Raw genomic sequence first — 16,382 nt, 5'->3', positions numbered from 1 at the left:
TACCTTGTCTGTATAGTTGTTTTGCTATTTGCAATGAATGTATCCATCTACTGAAAATTTCAGAAGGAAAAATTTTCCTTACATTTTTACCATTACTTAATGAAAAATTGATGTAATTCATACACCTCCGGTACTATTTCAGTTAATCTGATATTAGTTTTCAACTATTCATCAGACACATTACTGCAACAATGTACTTGATTTTTCTTACCAATTCTCATTTTGACTTTTGCCAGTAAATTGATAGCTGGCAAGTAATTATTTTTCAAAGGAACCACTGGACTTGTCAATGCAGGGTCTTCTATGTACTGTTCGATTGGTTCTCCAAGGGTAAAAATCTAGTAAAAAAATATTTTACAAAGATAAATTATACACAACAATACAATCCATATGATCCATTTTATATACATCCAGGTTGCAATTCTGCACTTTGAATGTATACAAGGGTCTGCCCTCACAGATCCAAAGCCCCACCGACTGACTTCATTATGTCTTATGAAAGAGCACTGAAAAAGGGCTTAATATTCCTGAACTGCTGAATTAACACCGAGTGTCCTCTCCATTGAGAAGAAAGTTCCTCTAAGTTGGGACTTCAAATTGTATCCCAGATGGGACAGACACAAGACCAATGAGCTCATGATCTGGTTTACAAGTCTCAGGCTCTGAAACAGGATAAGGGCTCCAAAAGAAAAATTCCCTCACACCAGAAAGTCATCAAAAAACAGAACCTCTGACACCTTAGTTCTGGAGATGGAATGCTGCTACTGTCAGATTTGAGAAAAGATCTTGAAGCCAATGAGAGACTGTCTCACAATAATATAAATTCATGTGCCAAAACTGCAAGCACTGTTGACATAGGGGGAGACAAGGCAATTGGGAACTGCAGTTATGCAGGCTGTAAAACTATTCAGGTTAGCAAGTTCCACAGGAGGAATTCTAAGAGGACAGAGTGGTCCATTTCATTCTTGATCATCTAGATTTGGGGACATAACAATTTAATAGTGTAAGACTCTGCATGTCTACACTTAAGGAAGGAGAGAATTTAATCTGAAAGCTTCTTTAGTGAGCCAGTATCAGGAGTGGGCAGAAAATGAAGAAGGGCATGTCTACTTCCAAATAAAGAAGGAAATAGCATATTGCTATAAACTTCTGTTACAAGTGTTATGCCTTTAGATGACTTTTAACTGTATTTATGCTTAAACGCATATGTAAAATCACTTTATTTACACCACTTCACAGTTTATTTTTGTGAATATCTATAAATACTAACTACTGCTATTTTATACTTGATTTCTGGTTTGAGTGATTCTCAGATTAAGAACTAAGGCTAAAATTCTCAAACTGGGGTGCTAAAAGTTAGGCACCTAAATCTGTAATTAGGTATCTAATGAGATGGCCAGATTTTCAAAGGTGTGGAGCACTCTTTGACTTCAATGGGAGCTGTGGGTGCTCAACATCCTTGAAAATCAGGCCAGTTATTTCAGTACCTAAATAAGGATTTAGGTGCTTAAGTGCTTATCCATTTCAAAATGACACTGGATAGTATTCAAAGTACATATTATCTACGTCTGCATCTAACCTATGATGAGTCTGTAGGAATTTGGTAAGAAGGGCAAATTCTGTGCATTGTATAATCTGAGGGAAATTGGATTATATGCCCCCTTTCTTTCCAATGAGTTGCTAAAATAGCTTCCAGAGTATGTCACAAATGAGAAGAGTATGAGGAGTTTGCAAATCACATGAAACTAACATAAATCACCAACCTACCCTCACCTGTTTAATAGTAAATTTGTGAGCCAGAATTAACAAGTTTAATCGTTCGATTGCAGAAGAGTGATGCTCTGTGTCCTCATCTGTTTGTGTTGTCAATATGTCTGCCAGCAGAAGCATACTTTTCACTAGTGTTAAAGAAGCCATAGGGGAAATAAATGGCTTTTCTTGGAGTAAATTGATTATATCCTATTTCAACACAGATAAAATAAACCAATTTAACCAATGTTATTATTTGTTTATAAAGACACAAATAAAATGAAAAAGTATGTTTATATTCACATTATCTAAAAGGTATTAACTATTTCAGGATTATTTTGTCCTGGCAGCAGTTTTATTTGGCAAAAACAAAAAAAAATTAACAACTGTTCTTTGTTCGCATTAAAACCTGCAGAAGAAGCTTAATGCCGGTCACAGGGCGCCTTTCTTGCAGGTCCAGTATAACAGCTTGCACCATCACTTCAGCCTGTGTCTCAATGTCACTGAAGGCCTCTGCTTCTATTATTACTTCATTTATTAGACTTGAGCAATCAGTCATGTCATTTTCTAAAAGAAAGAAGGGGATTAATAATAAAAATAAGATCAAAATGATTTTACAATATCTTTCTCTTACACACTTAAAGGTCGCATCCACTCTGAAAAATGACTATAAAAGTGATATAATGGGCTTCCATGTTTATTCTGTTTCACTGATTTCTATATCAAATGTGTTCAACTTACAAGAAAAAAATGGTTTGTTTTCAAATTGTCAGCAATGCCAACACACACAAATTGGGTTCTTTTCTTCTGAGGCATCAGTACAAGTAATGAAGATTCTGCAAGCCTGACGATACTCTCCAATTACACTATTGTAATTGCTGAACTCCACTATTGTCTTCAAAATCTTCTGTCAGTTACAACTTTGAAACTCAGTTAACCTTCATAGGGGCTGCACAGGTGCAATTTAGAGCAGAGTTGGCCTTCCAGTCTATGTTAGAAAGAGCACAGCTTCAGAGTCCTTGTTGAGCTTGAAGGACTTCAAGTAGGAAAAACATCAGCTCAGTTTACAACTAAAAAAATTCAGTCTGGAATCAATGAGACACAATAAATGTTCCTGTTTTACAGTCACCTTTCAGAGTGGAAGTAGAACACATAATTATATATAAATTATAAATACATAATTTTAACATATATTTTAATTTGTACATTTATACATAATGCAATATAGTTAACAGCAGTACATAACTGTGTAACTGATGAAATATTAACTAACAATCTTATGTACAAAAAAAATTCCCTAGCAATTTTGTGCAATTAGTGGCATACAGTATTTTTATACTGTCATGCTCAAATGCTTGGAAATAAAAGAAACTGGAACAGAACATTTCCATTTATGGGAGATATATAAAGTCAGCACAGCAGAGGAGTATTTGAGGTTTGTTCAAAATAGAGATATGTAGCAGCAATAAATTTTAAAAATTAAGTGTGCCTATTTAACTTAATTGCTTTAAAGCACATCAATTTTTTTATTACGTACTTGATTTTTCAGAAGGTAATGAGCATTAAATGAGCCTTCTTTGATTTAATGGCTTACACTTTATAAACTAGAGGGAAAGACCAAATTCAGAAATAGAATATTTTCTTGGCTGTATTGGCTGAATTCAGTATAAACAGTTGTTTACTGATAGTTCTAACATTAATGTTTTTATTATTTGTACTGTAGTAGAGATTGGGATAAGAGGACCATTATGCTGGGCGCTATACAGACACCCAAGAACATATGGTCCCTGCCCAAAGAGCTTACAATCGAAAACACTAAAGCAAACACAATAGTACCTTTCATATCACCAACGCCACGGATCTGTGCTGTTAGTGCAGTCACTAATGCCATGCGACATCTCAGCCACAGACGTATGTTCATATGTTCTTGTGCTATTACATTGCAAGGCAGCTGAGTACTGTCTACATAAGAATCCTGGTCATATTTCCAAAATCAATAAAGAAGTTATTCTGTGAATAAACTACTTTAACATAAACAATGCAGAACTGTTTGTGTTAAGTTTAGGTATTTGTTAGTATAATATATATCAAAATAATACAAATATTTTAAAAATAGCATAGTTATTCTTAAAAGTTTATTCAGTTTGGCTCAATCATTTTTTATTACAGATGTCAATTTATGATTTATTAAGTTAAAACCTGATGAAATAATGAAATCTACAATGAAAATTAAACCGTGGCAATGTGAGAACAAATAAATATGTAATATGTGTAGAATATGTGCCGGTGATGAGCACGTGATAAATTCAAGGACCATGTGATAAAGAGCATTTGTTATACACTTTTGATCACCTCATCTGCACTCCGCCCACTACTCCACTGAGACTAATTCGAACATTTCAAATGTCTAAGGCACCTCAAGCAGTTGTCTTCCAAAACAAAACCTACCACAGAGAGTTCAGGTTCCCAAGCCAACCTTCTATACCACCTCCAATCCATTACAAGTAGCTTTTCTGAGACAGGGTTCTGCAGCCCAGATTGTCAATAGCTTGTGCCATCAAAACACAAGAGATGAGCATGGCCAGAGTTTGTTGTTTAGCCAGTATCACAATTATATACTTCAGCTCACATTCTGCTTTTAGTAACACCCATTCAACATAAATGGCTTGCATGTTTGCAACCAATGATGAAAATTAGCTACAAGGCTGGATTCTGACCTTAGAAATCAGTCTCCTTTAAAGATATTTTATGTTGAGAGCCTTAACAATTACTGCAGTCCATCATACATTTTAATTGTCACTGCTGGAGCTACAATATGTTGGACTGTCAAAACAATAAAAGATCTCAGTCAAAGTTCTGTCAATCCTTAGACAAGTATTGAGAATTAAACTGATCAGACACTTTACTAATTTTAGATCTCAGTGGTGATGTGTACTTCTCTGTCAGGCTCTTACAGTGAAATGCTCTCACTCAATACATTTGCTCATACAATTTACGTATAGTAAAGTCAATCACGTATTTATTATATAGCATCCAAAAGTGTGTGAAGAGGTTTGAAGTTCAAATCTATATTTTACAGTATAAAAGAAAATCCTTGATTTTTATACTGTAGCACAACTACTGGGAGGAGGTTAGGTCAATACAACAAGATATTTCTCTGGTGGTCTTTTTTGTTGTTTTGCTTTGCTTTTTATGGGGTTTATAGGCAGAGGAAATGCTGATGCTAAAATGTGCAACTTGAAAAAGTATCCTAATTGCATTTATAATACTTCCACAGCATATTAACTACTATGATGGCAATTAAAAGTCAACATTTAACAACAGTAACCGTACAGAGTTATCAGATATACCAGACCTCTCCTATACTAAGACTAAAAGTAAATTTAATACCTCAGATACCACTGTTTAATAGCTGTAGATAAATGCTTTAGTGGTGATCACCGCAAGAGCATTTCTAAAAGAGGTTCAGCAGTGTGCTTAATTTGACATTTTGATGCAAGACTTTACATATAAGCAAACAATAATTTAAAAAGTAGAATCTGTATCAATACATACTCGACGCTCTGTTTGCTGTATATTTAGCTGAATATGTGGAACATTCTTCCTGAAAATGTTTGCATCCTGAAGAAGTCGAATTGCAGAGAAAGCCAAAGCAGCACTAATAGGGAACATATTGTTAAACAACAAAAATTATGTACCATTTTGTGCTTTCTTGTAATCTTTCTGATGTCTAGACCATTTCTGATTGTGAACCAGCAGTTATAGACTAGATTTTGCTTAATTAATACCAAAAAAGTATATCTATAGCATATATTGAATGTACAAAAACAATGAGGAGTCCGGTGGCACCTTACAGACTAACAGATTTATTTGGGCATAAGCTTCCGTGGGTAAAAAACCCACTGCTTCAGATGCAGAAGTGGGTTTTTTACCCACGAAAGCTTATGCCCAAATAAACCTGTTAGTCTTTAAGGTGCCATCGGACTCCTTGTTGTTTTTGTGGATACAGACTAACACGGCTACCTCTCTGATACCAAATTTACAGGAGATGCAATTAAATGGGAGGGAATACTGAAGAGTCCTTCTACAAAGAGACACAACCCACTACAAAGAAACATAAGCATGTGTAAGCAAATGGGCAGAGTCACCAACCAAGTTAGTTAAAATAAAACCGAAACTCTAAAGTTCAGTTTCACATCCCTTTCCTCAGGGTCAATTTTATAAACAAACAGCATATGCAAAAAGATTTAAAGTAAGAAAAACCTGTTAATAGAGGCTGTACCATTTTGTGCATGCTAGGAAAGGAGAGGACACACCCTTCTTCCTTGGTACCCCTTTGTAACTATACTTCAGGCTTTTGCCAAGTCCCTGGGGAGAGGCTTATCTCTTTCCAAAATTGAATCAAGAGACTTCCTTTACATAGTCTCCAGTAAGCAGTCACATGGTATTTGGAAGTTGTCCCATCACCAACATACAAAGTTGCTAGAGACTGACTTCCAGTAACCTTTAATATAAAGGGGCTATAACAGGCACACTGAGAAGCACATACATGCAACCCAAGGCCCAGTGCTCTATTAACCACAGTACTGTGAACACCAAGCGTTCAAAAATCATCAGTCAGCCCCCCCCCCCCCCCCCGACATCATGAGATTGGGTTGAAAATAATAAATGATGGCCTTTTTTTCTTTGTCTTCTGATTTTTGAGCCTGTAGGGTGCACTTGGGTCACATTTTCAAGATTTTCTTTGCAACCACAAGGGCAATAAACTTCATTTTTAAAAAACATAAAAGCTGAGATTCTTGCGCAACCTCTTGTTCTAGCAGTTAGGGCATTAGGAAAAAATATGAGTGTTGTCAACACTCTAATTAAACAGTGCTTCATTGAAAAAGAGAGGACTTACCAGCTACACTGATATTTTATGACTGAAAAGGAATCTCCAACAATTGCAGATATAGATGGAAATCCCACATTTTGTCAAAAGAATGAAGGTATTTTCAGGACAGAAAAATGTTTGGGAAACTGATCTAGTGGGAAAATCTTTTCTAACAAAAGCTCTTGAGCCAAACATAGGGCCCATCCCCCAGAGAACGTGCTCCTTGTAACAGCTGTCTCCAACTTTCTACTGAATCAGAGTTACAGGTAACAGTGTCACACGTGTAGTTATACCATATGAGTTATATGTATTTTTCCAGCCTTCCCATTTTTCACCACATTTCTGAAATCATATTGCTTTTCTGTGATATTGCACAAAAACATATCCTCCGAACAATGCAAAGTATTTCCAGGCTACCATAACTCAAAAGGCAAAAGCCCCAACTTCTTGGGGAGTGATAAGGTCCCAGCAATGGGTTGGCTGGGGGGCCTGGATGGAAAAAATGGGGGGAGACTTGCAGAAGCCCCCAGGTAGATATTGAAATGCTCATGGAGTTACCTGCACTGTACACTTTATCTGCCAGGTAGTTCCAGACATCTAATAATAAAGTTGCAGCCTGATTAAAATCATATCAAGTGTCTCCTGTCCTTTCGGTATAGACGGAGAATTATTGTTGTTACTTCGGGTAGCTTTTAAGGTTTGAAATATATGAGTATCTTTGAAAGCTAAGAGGATTGTTGGGTTTATTTGTTTTTTTGTTTTTAATCTTACATTCAGCAAGCTGCAATGTATTCTGGTTATGATGGTATTTACCTGAAAGCAGTTTGATGTCTCTGCTGAGAAATAACTGCAAGCTGAAGCTTGGCCTCAATAACAGTCTCTAATTCTACAGCAGAACAGTGAGAAATCTTCCCGTCATATTCATTCTGTATGTTGGCTACAAGAGAGTTAAGCCTTTCTTCAGTTTCTGTCAATAAAATCCCCTAAGAGAAGAACATCACAACATCATGTAATTTCAAGAAATAATACAAATAATAGAAAGTTGCTTAAAAAGTTCTCTGTTATTGTCCAGGACTTCCCATACTTTGAAATAGGCCAACATGAATACAAGGCACTATTTCTGTAAGCAAGATTATTGTTTTAATCTGGTTTTAAACTCGAAGAACAGGAAGTAGCACTGCATACTAAACTGGTAATATTGTAATTTATGACTCTAAGCACAGTACACCAGAAGATATAGTACTGTGTATCTTAATAAAATACAATTAGAAATAATTCAGTTAAACATTTTTCATTCCTATCTTTATATCATAGTTACAGTTCAGGATTCAGTAATTTTCAACTATAAATATAATAATAAAAGAGCATTTGTTCATATTGGAAGAAACCTATTATTTTTTAAATATAACCTCATTATAATTAATGAGTACAGTATATATCCTGAAAGCCCCTGAGTAGTTTGCAGGCCCTCAGATTCACATTAAGTAAAGCTGCAGGAGACCTTGGAAAAACCAGATCAGAAAGAAATTTCACTTTAAACTCAAACTTGTCAACCTCAGGACTCTAGGAAGAGTTTAGTTAAAAGTCATAGGAACATGTCATGTCATCTGTTTTTAAGCAGAACTCCACAATGACCTCAAAAGGGTTCTCTTCTTAAAAATCCATAGTATGATAGGGCTCAAAGGAAACATCAGAAGTGTCAAACCTGTATTATGCCTCTCAAGTGTTTTGCAGTCTCTAAAAGAAGAGACCTCTTCCAACTCATTTAAAAATTATATGTGGCATGTTTTCAAGTATGGAGCAGCATAGTATTACTTTCTAGTTGCCAACTAAGCAACATAGGAATTGCCCTACTGCATCAGACCCAAAGTTCATCTGGACCATTAGTCTGTCTCTGTGTCAGAGGTAGGTGTAAGAACCCTGCAGTGAGCAAATGAGGGATAATTTGCCCTCCCACCTCTGAATGGTTAGAGATTGGGATAAACCATGATGCATGAGGCTTAATATCTAAGATAAGCAATAAACAGTTAGATAAGGTAATAAGCAATGGCCTGATTTCCAGGGTAAAGGGTCATGGGTAGAGGATGATTAATTTGCAAGGAGAGAACAGTCGACTGACACTAGAATGACTACTTTCTCTCACTATCTATTTCTTTAGCTTTTCCATTGATTTGGCTGAATTCAGACAGGCAGCATTAATGCCTGTCAAGAGCACCAGTAAGTTTATTCAAAATGTTTTAAATCTTTATTTTACTTTGTCATATCCCTGGAGCTGTAATTTCTTAAACTACACAACAAAATTAAAATGGAATGCTTCTCTTTTAAATGCCTTGTCAAAGGTTCTAGAGAATTAATGTCTATTTATCCAGTATATTATCCCATCAAAGTAACTCAGATATGTTCTACAGGGACCACCTCTAAAGGTGAATGGGTATTTCAGTTCTCATGTTCAAGTTAGTCCCAAATCTCTTTGTTGAAACCGAGGAGGCTCCTAGCTGCCAGTCCATGCCAGGGATAGATCAAGACGGGGTCCCCAGCCAATTTGGAAGCCCCCCAGGAAAAATGGGTGCCCCAGCCCCAGAAGAAGCCCCTACCGGGTCATCCCGAGCCCCAGCAGCAGCCGCAGAGGAAGAAGCCCTGAGCCTGGGCACCCTGAGACCCGGCTGCAGCCGCGAGGATGAAGCCTCGAGCCCAGGAAGCCCCAAGCCTGGACTGCTCCGAGCCCCAGCTGGAGTGGCTGTGGGGGCGGAAGCTCCAAGCCCAGGCTGCCCCAGCTGGAGTGGCTGGGGGACGGGAAGTCCTGAGCCCTGGCTGCCCCGACTGCAGCTGGCAGGAGCACAAGCCCCCAACCTCGGGAGGAGCTGCCAGGGGAAGAAGCCCCTAGTTCGGCGCCCAGAGCTGCGGCATGAGCAGCGGAGGAGAGGAAGCAGTTGGCATGTCCCCCTCTAGCAGCCAGTGGGTTCTGCACGCTGCCCCCGGCCCAAGCGCTGCCCCCACAGCTCCTATTGGCCGTGAACCATGGCCAATGGGAACTGCGGGGGCAGCACCTGTGGACGGGGCAGCGCACAGAGCCGCCTGGCCGCAGCTCCGCATAGGAGCCGGAGGAAGGACATGTCGCTGCTTCCAGGAACTGCTTGAGGTAAGCGCCACCCAGAGACTGCCCCCCTGCCCCTCTCCCAGGTCCCAACACTCTGCCCCAGCCCTGCTCCCCCCTCCCACCCTCCGAACCCCTCGGTCCCAGCCAGGAGCACCCTCCAACACCCCAAACCGCTCATCCCCAGCCCCACCCCAGAGTCTGCACCCCCAGCCAGAGCCCTCACACACATCCTGCACCCACATCCCCTGCCCCAGCCCAGAGCCCCCTCTAACACTCCGAACCCCTCAGCCCCCCCTGCCCCCCAAATCCCTCCCCCCTGGCCCCCCCCGGCCCCCCCCCCCCCCGCCGGCCCCCCACCCCCCCCCCCCAACTGCCTGCCCCAGCCCAGAGCCCCCTCCCACATCCTAAACCCCTCATTTCTGGTGCCACCCCGGAACCTGCACCCCCAGCCCAGAGCCCGTACCTCCTCCCACACCCCAACCCCCCTGCCTCAGCCTGGAGCCCCTCCCATACTCCAAACCCCTCGCTCCCAGCCTGGAGCACCCTCCTACCCCCCCAAACCCCTCATCCCCCGCCTCACCTCAGAGTCTGCACCCCCAGCCAGAGCTGTCACCCCCCCTCACGCCCCAACCCCCTGCCTCAGCCTGGAGCCCACTCCCATACTCCAAACTCCACGGATTTACCCCCCCCCCAGCCCAGAGCCTCCTCCTGCACCCCAAACCTCTCATCCCGGGCCCCACCCCAGAGCCTGCACCTGCAGCCAGAGCCCTCACCACCTCCTACACCCAAGCCCCCTGAGCCAGCCTGGTGAAAATGAGCATGTGAGTGAGGGTGAGAGCGAGCGAGCGACGGGGGGATGGAGTGAGCAGGGGCGGGGCCTTGGAGAAGGGGTGGGGCAGGGGTGGGGCAAGGGTGTTCGGTTTTGTATGAGTAGAACTTTGGCAACCCTAGTGGGGGCAGAAGCCCAGAGTCCAGGCTGCCCCAGCTGTAGCCACTGGAAGGGAAATCCCCCAGCCCGGCAAGAGCCATTGCAGGAGGAAGCCCCAAGCTTGGTGCCTGGTGCTGAGGTGGAAGCTGCCAGGAGTGTAGGGTGTGGAACGGAAACCTGGAGCCCAGCTCCTGGGCTGCTGCTGCATAGAAGTGAGGGTGTACCACCCTCATTTCTGCGCTGCCTCTGTAGGTGGGTCTGATCTCCCCACCAACAGCGGCTGTGCAGAGAAGGACAATTCCTGTCCCTCCCCAGCGCGGCCGGAATAGCAGCGAGGAGCCGTGGGCTTCCAGCAGCAGGAGAGATCAGATTTCATGGGGGAGTGCTGATTTCACGGTCCATGACATGTTTTTCATGACCATGAAATTGGTAGGACCCTACTTATAGCCACTAAGTGCTTGGGTCACATTAGACCCGGTGACCTAGAAAGTAGAGACTCTTTAACTCATTTCCAGTTCCCTACATCATCTAGTCCCCACAGTATAATTTCTGCTACATAGGAAATATATCATTTGATGAACAGTGAACTGTTTCCTAAGTTTAGTTTCCTAAACAACAAAATTACCTTTAGCATAGCCATATTTAATTCGTCTTTACATCTGACCAGTTGCACAATAATGCTGCTTTGTTCCTGGTGTCTTGTAACTTCTGCATTAACTGGCAAATAAAATTTGTAAAAGCAAAGGATAGCAGTTAAATTCCAAGAAAGACTTCAAGTTACAAAGGAGCAGAGTTGACCAAATAATTCCCAATAATTTGAAGAATATATCTTATTTTTCTATTCACTGAATATTCATGAGAAAATCATGATTTTTCTCAAACATATTTCTTATTTACATTTGTTCTACCATCCTGCCAAACTTTTTACACGTCACACATCTCAGTTGCCGCTACAGGGCTCTCCGTTTAGCGATTGGGGAATGGGGGGGGGGAATGTGGAAAAGCCTCCAATCCCACCAGAGCTAGCCCGAGGAGGAAAAGGACTGAGCCTGCAGCTGCCAATGAGGAGGAATAGAGCAATTAAGCATAGTTTATATATAACAAACTAAATCCAACAACCCTTGGAACAAACAAAACATATATTTCTCCTCATTCTGACCATTTTGTTTGTTCCCGTATCTACTTCTCTGTCTTCAATTTTTTACACTGTAAGATCTTTGGGACCTGGACTATCTCTTATGTTTGGAGAAGGCCCCAACATATCTTGGGAGTTCCACAATATATATAATTAATAGTAATAAGTGAAGCATTCTGACTATAAAGGGAAAATGAGTAAGTGACCACAACGTGATCTGAAGAGCATCTTCTGGTGGGTAATTTACTACAAAGAAAATCAAAGAAAGACAGTCATTCATCTCCCAAGATGAAAAAATGGATACTCGTTTGGAAGGAAGTGATCAGGAAATGTTAAAACAGTACAAAGCCCAAAAAGCCATAGGATCCACCAACAATAATGTATCTATAAAAAACAAGTAAGAATGAAAAGCAACTCTAAATAAAATTTTAAGATGAAATTTTAACTATAAAAAATTGAAAACTTATATGTTCAAACTTTCTAAAATAAAAAATAAATATTTACATTTTCAACAAGACATAATATGAATATTCTTTAAAATGCATCAGTATAATGTGTACACAAATGTTAAAAATGATAAAATTGTACATGAAACAAGCTGGAGAAAAAATCAGATGATGATCAGAGTTTTCCACGACAATTATAATTACTTTTTATGCTTGACTCCATGATTCTGCTTGGCTTTTTTAAGCTAGTGTTATCCATAGAATAGATTGTTTTCATCACTTTTTCAGGAATACTATTTATTGTTGCCGAAAGACAAATGATTAAATGCATTTTGGCCAAAGTTAATTTATTCATGATTTGTTGATCACACATTGAAACCACAGCTGGAGGTAGACTCCAATTAAATACGTCTTCTAGTACCTACAAGCAAAGTTAATAATTCGAATTAATATGCAACTACATGCTAAACACCATATTTGAATTCAACAACAGAAATGTGTACTCCACTTCTATTAATGACATTCATGAAAATACAAGTAGATATGACTCATACTAGATAATATAATATTTGTCACCATGGAGGAATTGGTGTTTTTCTTCCCTAACATAATGTCTTTCTGCCAAGTGATTGCATATGTCAGGGCCTGGCAGGTAAGTTTTCCCGCTGAAGGAGAAAGTCAGTGACAGACAGTCTGGATACTTTCTTAATTTGTTTCATTTACAAAGTATATACCTGTCCTTGAACAGAAGAAGTCACAAATAGTATACAGGTAAACCTCTATATCAGTAATCTCAGCCAAAATCCCAACTCTGCTCCAAGACTTGATTCTTGTTAGAGAGATTAAGGCAGGGAGCAAACTCACATTATTTGCAACCCGCCAGCAAAAAAAACCCTGCATCACAAAACTAACAATACTGTGTAATTGCTACACAACTTTGTATTTTCCACTCTACTCTCTGTAAATGCTTCCTTAATTACTACTAATAATAATTATAAGTTTTTAGCACTTCATAAATTTCATATCAGACCTCTGAAGAGAGAAGTAAGTACTATTATCACCATTTTTTAGACAGGAAACCTGACACATACAGATGTGACTTGACCAAAGCAGAAGGATGCCCATAGAATCATTGAGGCTCCATCTTAGAACTGAGTTAATCAGTTCTGATATTTATCTCTCTTGGTACTAAAACTGAACACTGTTTTCATAGTATCCAAAAGAATGTATAACACTGTATGTAACGGCACCATCTGGTGACCCTTGCCATAACAATTTAATCAGCACTTCTGTATAATATATTACTTTTGAATATCATCAGAAGATTTTCCAGACCAGGGTGTGAATACATGGTTTCACTGATGTCAATGGCGAAACTCCACTTACTTTACTGGGCCTAGGATTTCACCCAGGCTGTTGAGAAAGGAAAACATGAAAATATATTTCTGGTAGTTAGATAGCCCTCCATCAGACAATCCCAATATGCTTTAGAAATATCCTTTAATCATTCTTCAAGAAGATTGACTTTTAATATCCTCATTTTAGATGGGTAAACTTAGAAATAGGAAGGATACATGGTTCCCCAAGATCACACAGAAACCAAAGGCAAGACCCGACTATAGAAACCAAAAATATTGGCTCAGTGCTCTAACCAGTAGACCAAGATGGGACATGTACTTTCAAACCATTACTCAGACAAAAGTCTGAATAAATTGAGTTAACAAAAGAGACGCCGACAATTAAAAAATCTCGCTTCTGTCTACTAACTGTTGTTACAAGTGACACGTAAACTTACTGTAAATTAAAGTTTGCTTATTTACATAGTGCATCGACAGAACTTTGTGTAGAGTCAGTTTCACTGTTTCTCCTGCATATTCAACTGGCTGTTTCCCCCTGGATCTTGTACACAGCACTAGGGAGAAAAAATGTTAAAACCCTGGAAACTAAAAGATAAGTAAATAGTTACCATGCAACTTTCACTAAAATTAGGAATGGGTAATTCATTATGTAGACTATGGATTCTGTGTCCTCCCATATTTTTCTAAATATAGATTTCAGATATCCACCCTGCCATTAGAAAAACATATAAGACAGCACTGAAAGGAATAACAAAGCTAGAAGAGGTTCTGAATATAGTACCATGAAGTATAAATAGCAGAACTAACTAAATCAAATCTTAAGATAGAGTCACAGTGATCCTGTGGAGATTCTCCTGCTTTGGTCATGTCAAATCTCTCAGTTTTCTCACTTGATAAACTGGCAATAATAATACTAACTGTGATGTTATATGATTAAAATATGACCATGTATATTATTGTTGCTACCACTGCAATCGCAACAAATCTTGTGCAAAGTATGTCATGTAAGGTGTCAATGGAAAAGTTATGATTTGTTGAATATGATTATCCTATGTGTATGTGTAGCAGGGTGGTTACCCCGCTCCTGCCTTGAAGGGCTTAAAACAGCCCTGGGAGAGGGCTGTGGCAGGGGAAAGGCTGGGCTGATTGAGAAAGCAGCCACAACTACAGCCAGCTTAATCAGGGCCCAGCTGGCCCTTATAAGAGGGCAGTGGGCCAGAAGCAGAGACAGTCTCTCTCTAGCTGTTAAGAGGGATGGGCCTGGCTGCTGGGAGCTGAACAGAGTGCCTAGAGTGGAGCAGGGCTGGGGGAAGGCCAGAGGAGCTGGGGAGCTCTGGCCTGGAAACCCCCCAGGCTGCAGACCTTGTTAAAGGCCCAGAAGGGTACTGGGGTTGCAGAGGGCAGCCCAGGGGTAGGCCAAGGCAGCAGGTCCAAATCCCCCTTGCCTGTGATGATTGGCTTGTAAACTGCAATCTGCCCCAGTGAACGGGGGCTAGATGGTGACTGGAAGTAGCCTTATACTGAAGTGGGGATAGTGGTTAGGGGTACCCCTGAGTGGGGAAACCCAGATTGGGGGTTGCTGCAGTGGGCAGAACCGCTGGGTAAAGGGCACCAGAGTCCGGGAGGGACATGGGGGCCAGTGGCAGGCGAGACATCAGCCGGCCTGCAGAGGGCGCTCCGAGCTGGAAAAGAGCTAATTCCCTGGACAACCAGCAGGAGGCGCTGTGCCGGTGAGTCATCATCCCGTTACAGTATGCATGTATCATATGTATCATGCATGTATTCATGAAGTTATGAATATTGACTATGTACCTGTATTTCAAAAGTGTTTGCTCCTGGGTAACACCCACCAGGTGGTTTACATCCAATCTAGCCAGAACATTGTGAATGGAGTATTCAAGTTGATAGCCCATCAACAAACACAATGGGCCATGGAAGAAGCTTATCCCCCACCTGATGGACTTTCCTGTGGATGTCAAGTATCAGAGGGGTAGCCGTGTTAGTCTGGATCTGTAAAAAGCAGCAGAGAGTCTTGTGGCACTTTTAAGACTAACAGATGTATTGGAGCATAAGCTTTCATGGGTGAATACCCACATGCATCTGACGAAGTGGGTATTCACCCACGAAAGCTTATGCTCCAATACATCTGTTAGTCTTAAAGGTGCCACAAGACCCTCTGTTGCTTTTTCCTGTGGATGCTCCAGTCAGAATATGGGTAATGGCCCCTGCTATGACTCATCGAAGTATGCAAGGGCATGTGACCAGCTCATGTGACGCTGGACTACATATTATGGCTGTACTTTTCCACTAACTGTGCTGAGGGCTTTGTTTGGGACAATGAAGTTCCCAACATATGGCAGAAAGTATAAAAGGCCCAGGAAACATCTCCATTTAACCTCTTTCCTGCTCTGATCTCTGGACTATGAACTTATATTAATGGGAGTATTCTAACCAAAGGACTGAGGACCTTCTAATCATTTGGAAGCAACCAGAGACTTAACAAGCCAGCAGTTTTTTTCATCACTGCTTCAAGCCTGATCCAAGAACTTTGTAATTATTGTATGTATTTGATTCTTTTAACCAATTTTAACTCTCTCTTCTTTTCTCTTACAAATAAACCTTTAGATATTAGATACTAAAGGAATGGCAACAGCATGATTCTAGGGTAAGATCTAAGTTATATATTGACCTGGGCGTGTGGCTGGTCCTTTGGAATCAGAAGAGCCCTTTGGTTGATGAAATTGGTTTTAAATAACCACTCATCATTAAGTCTAGTGCCTGGGAGTTGAAACAAGG

At 40.6% G+C, this 16,382-nt stretch overlaps 1 protein-coding gene across 1 annotated transcript in view; it reads right to left on the bottom strand.

Annotated features, from left to right (window-relative positions):
- CFAP54 (cilia and flagella associated protein 54) overlaps positions 1 to 16,382 on the bottom strand; it is a 199,539-nt gene that overhangs the window by 56,810 nt on the left and 126,347 nt on the right. The window contains exons 48-55 of the mRNA XM_026649001.1: positions 12,433 to 12,649; positions 11,273 to 11,364; positions 7,436 to 7,605; positions 5,305 to 5,407; positions 3,586 to 3,724; positions 2,159 to 2,316; positions 1,774 to 1,959; positions 212 to 338 (exon numbers count right to left, since the gene is read on the bottom strand). Of these exons, the coding sequence (XP_026504786.1) occupies positions 212 to 338; positions 1,774 to 1,959; positions 2,159 to 2,316; positions 3,586 to 3,724; positions 5,305 to 5,407; positions 7,436 to 7,605; positions 11,273 to 11,364; positions 12,433 to 12,649 (1,192 nt within the window). The remainder of the gene's footprint in view (positions 1 to 211; positions 339 to 1,773; positions 1,960 to 2,158; positions 2,317 to 3,585; positions 3,725 to 5,304; positions 5,408 to 7,435; positions 7,606 to 11,272; positions 11,365 to 12,432; positions 12,650 to 16,382) is intronic.

This window comes from Terrapene carolina, unplaced genomic scaffold, assembly GCF_002925995.2.
Source record: "Terrapene carolina triunguis isolate 2854851 unplaced genomic scaffold, T_m_triunguis-2.0 Scaffold68, whole genome shotgun sequence".
Lineage (NCBI taxonomy): Eukaryota > Metazoa > Chordata > Testudines > Emydidae > Terrapene > Terrapene triunguis.
The sequence above is the reverse complement of the archived record's forward strand: the minus strand, read 5'-3'. Positions and strand labels throughout refer to the sequence as shown.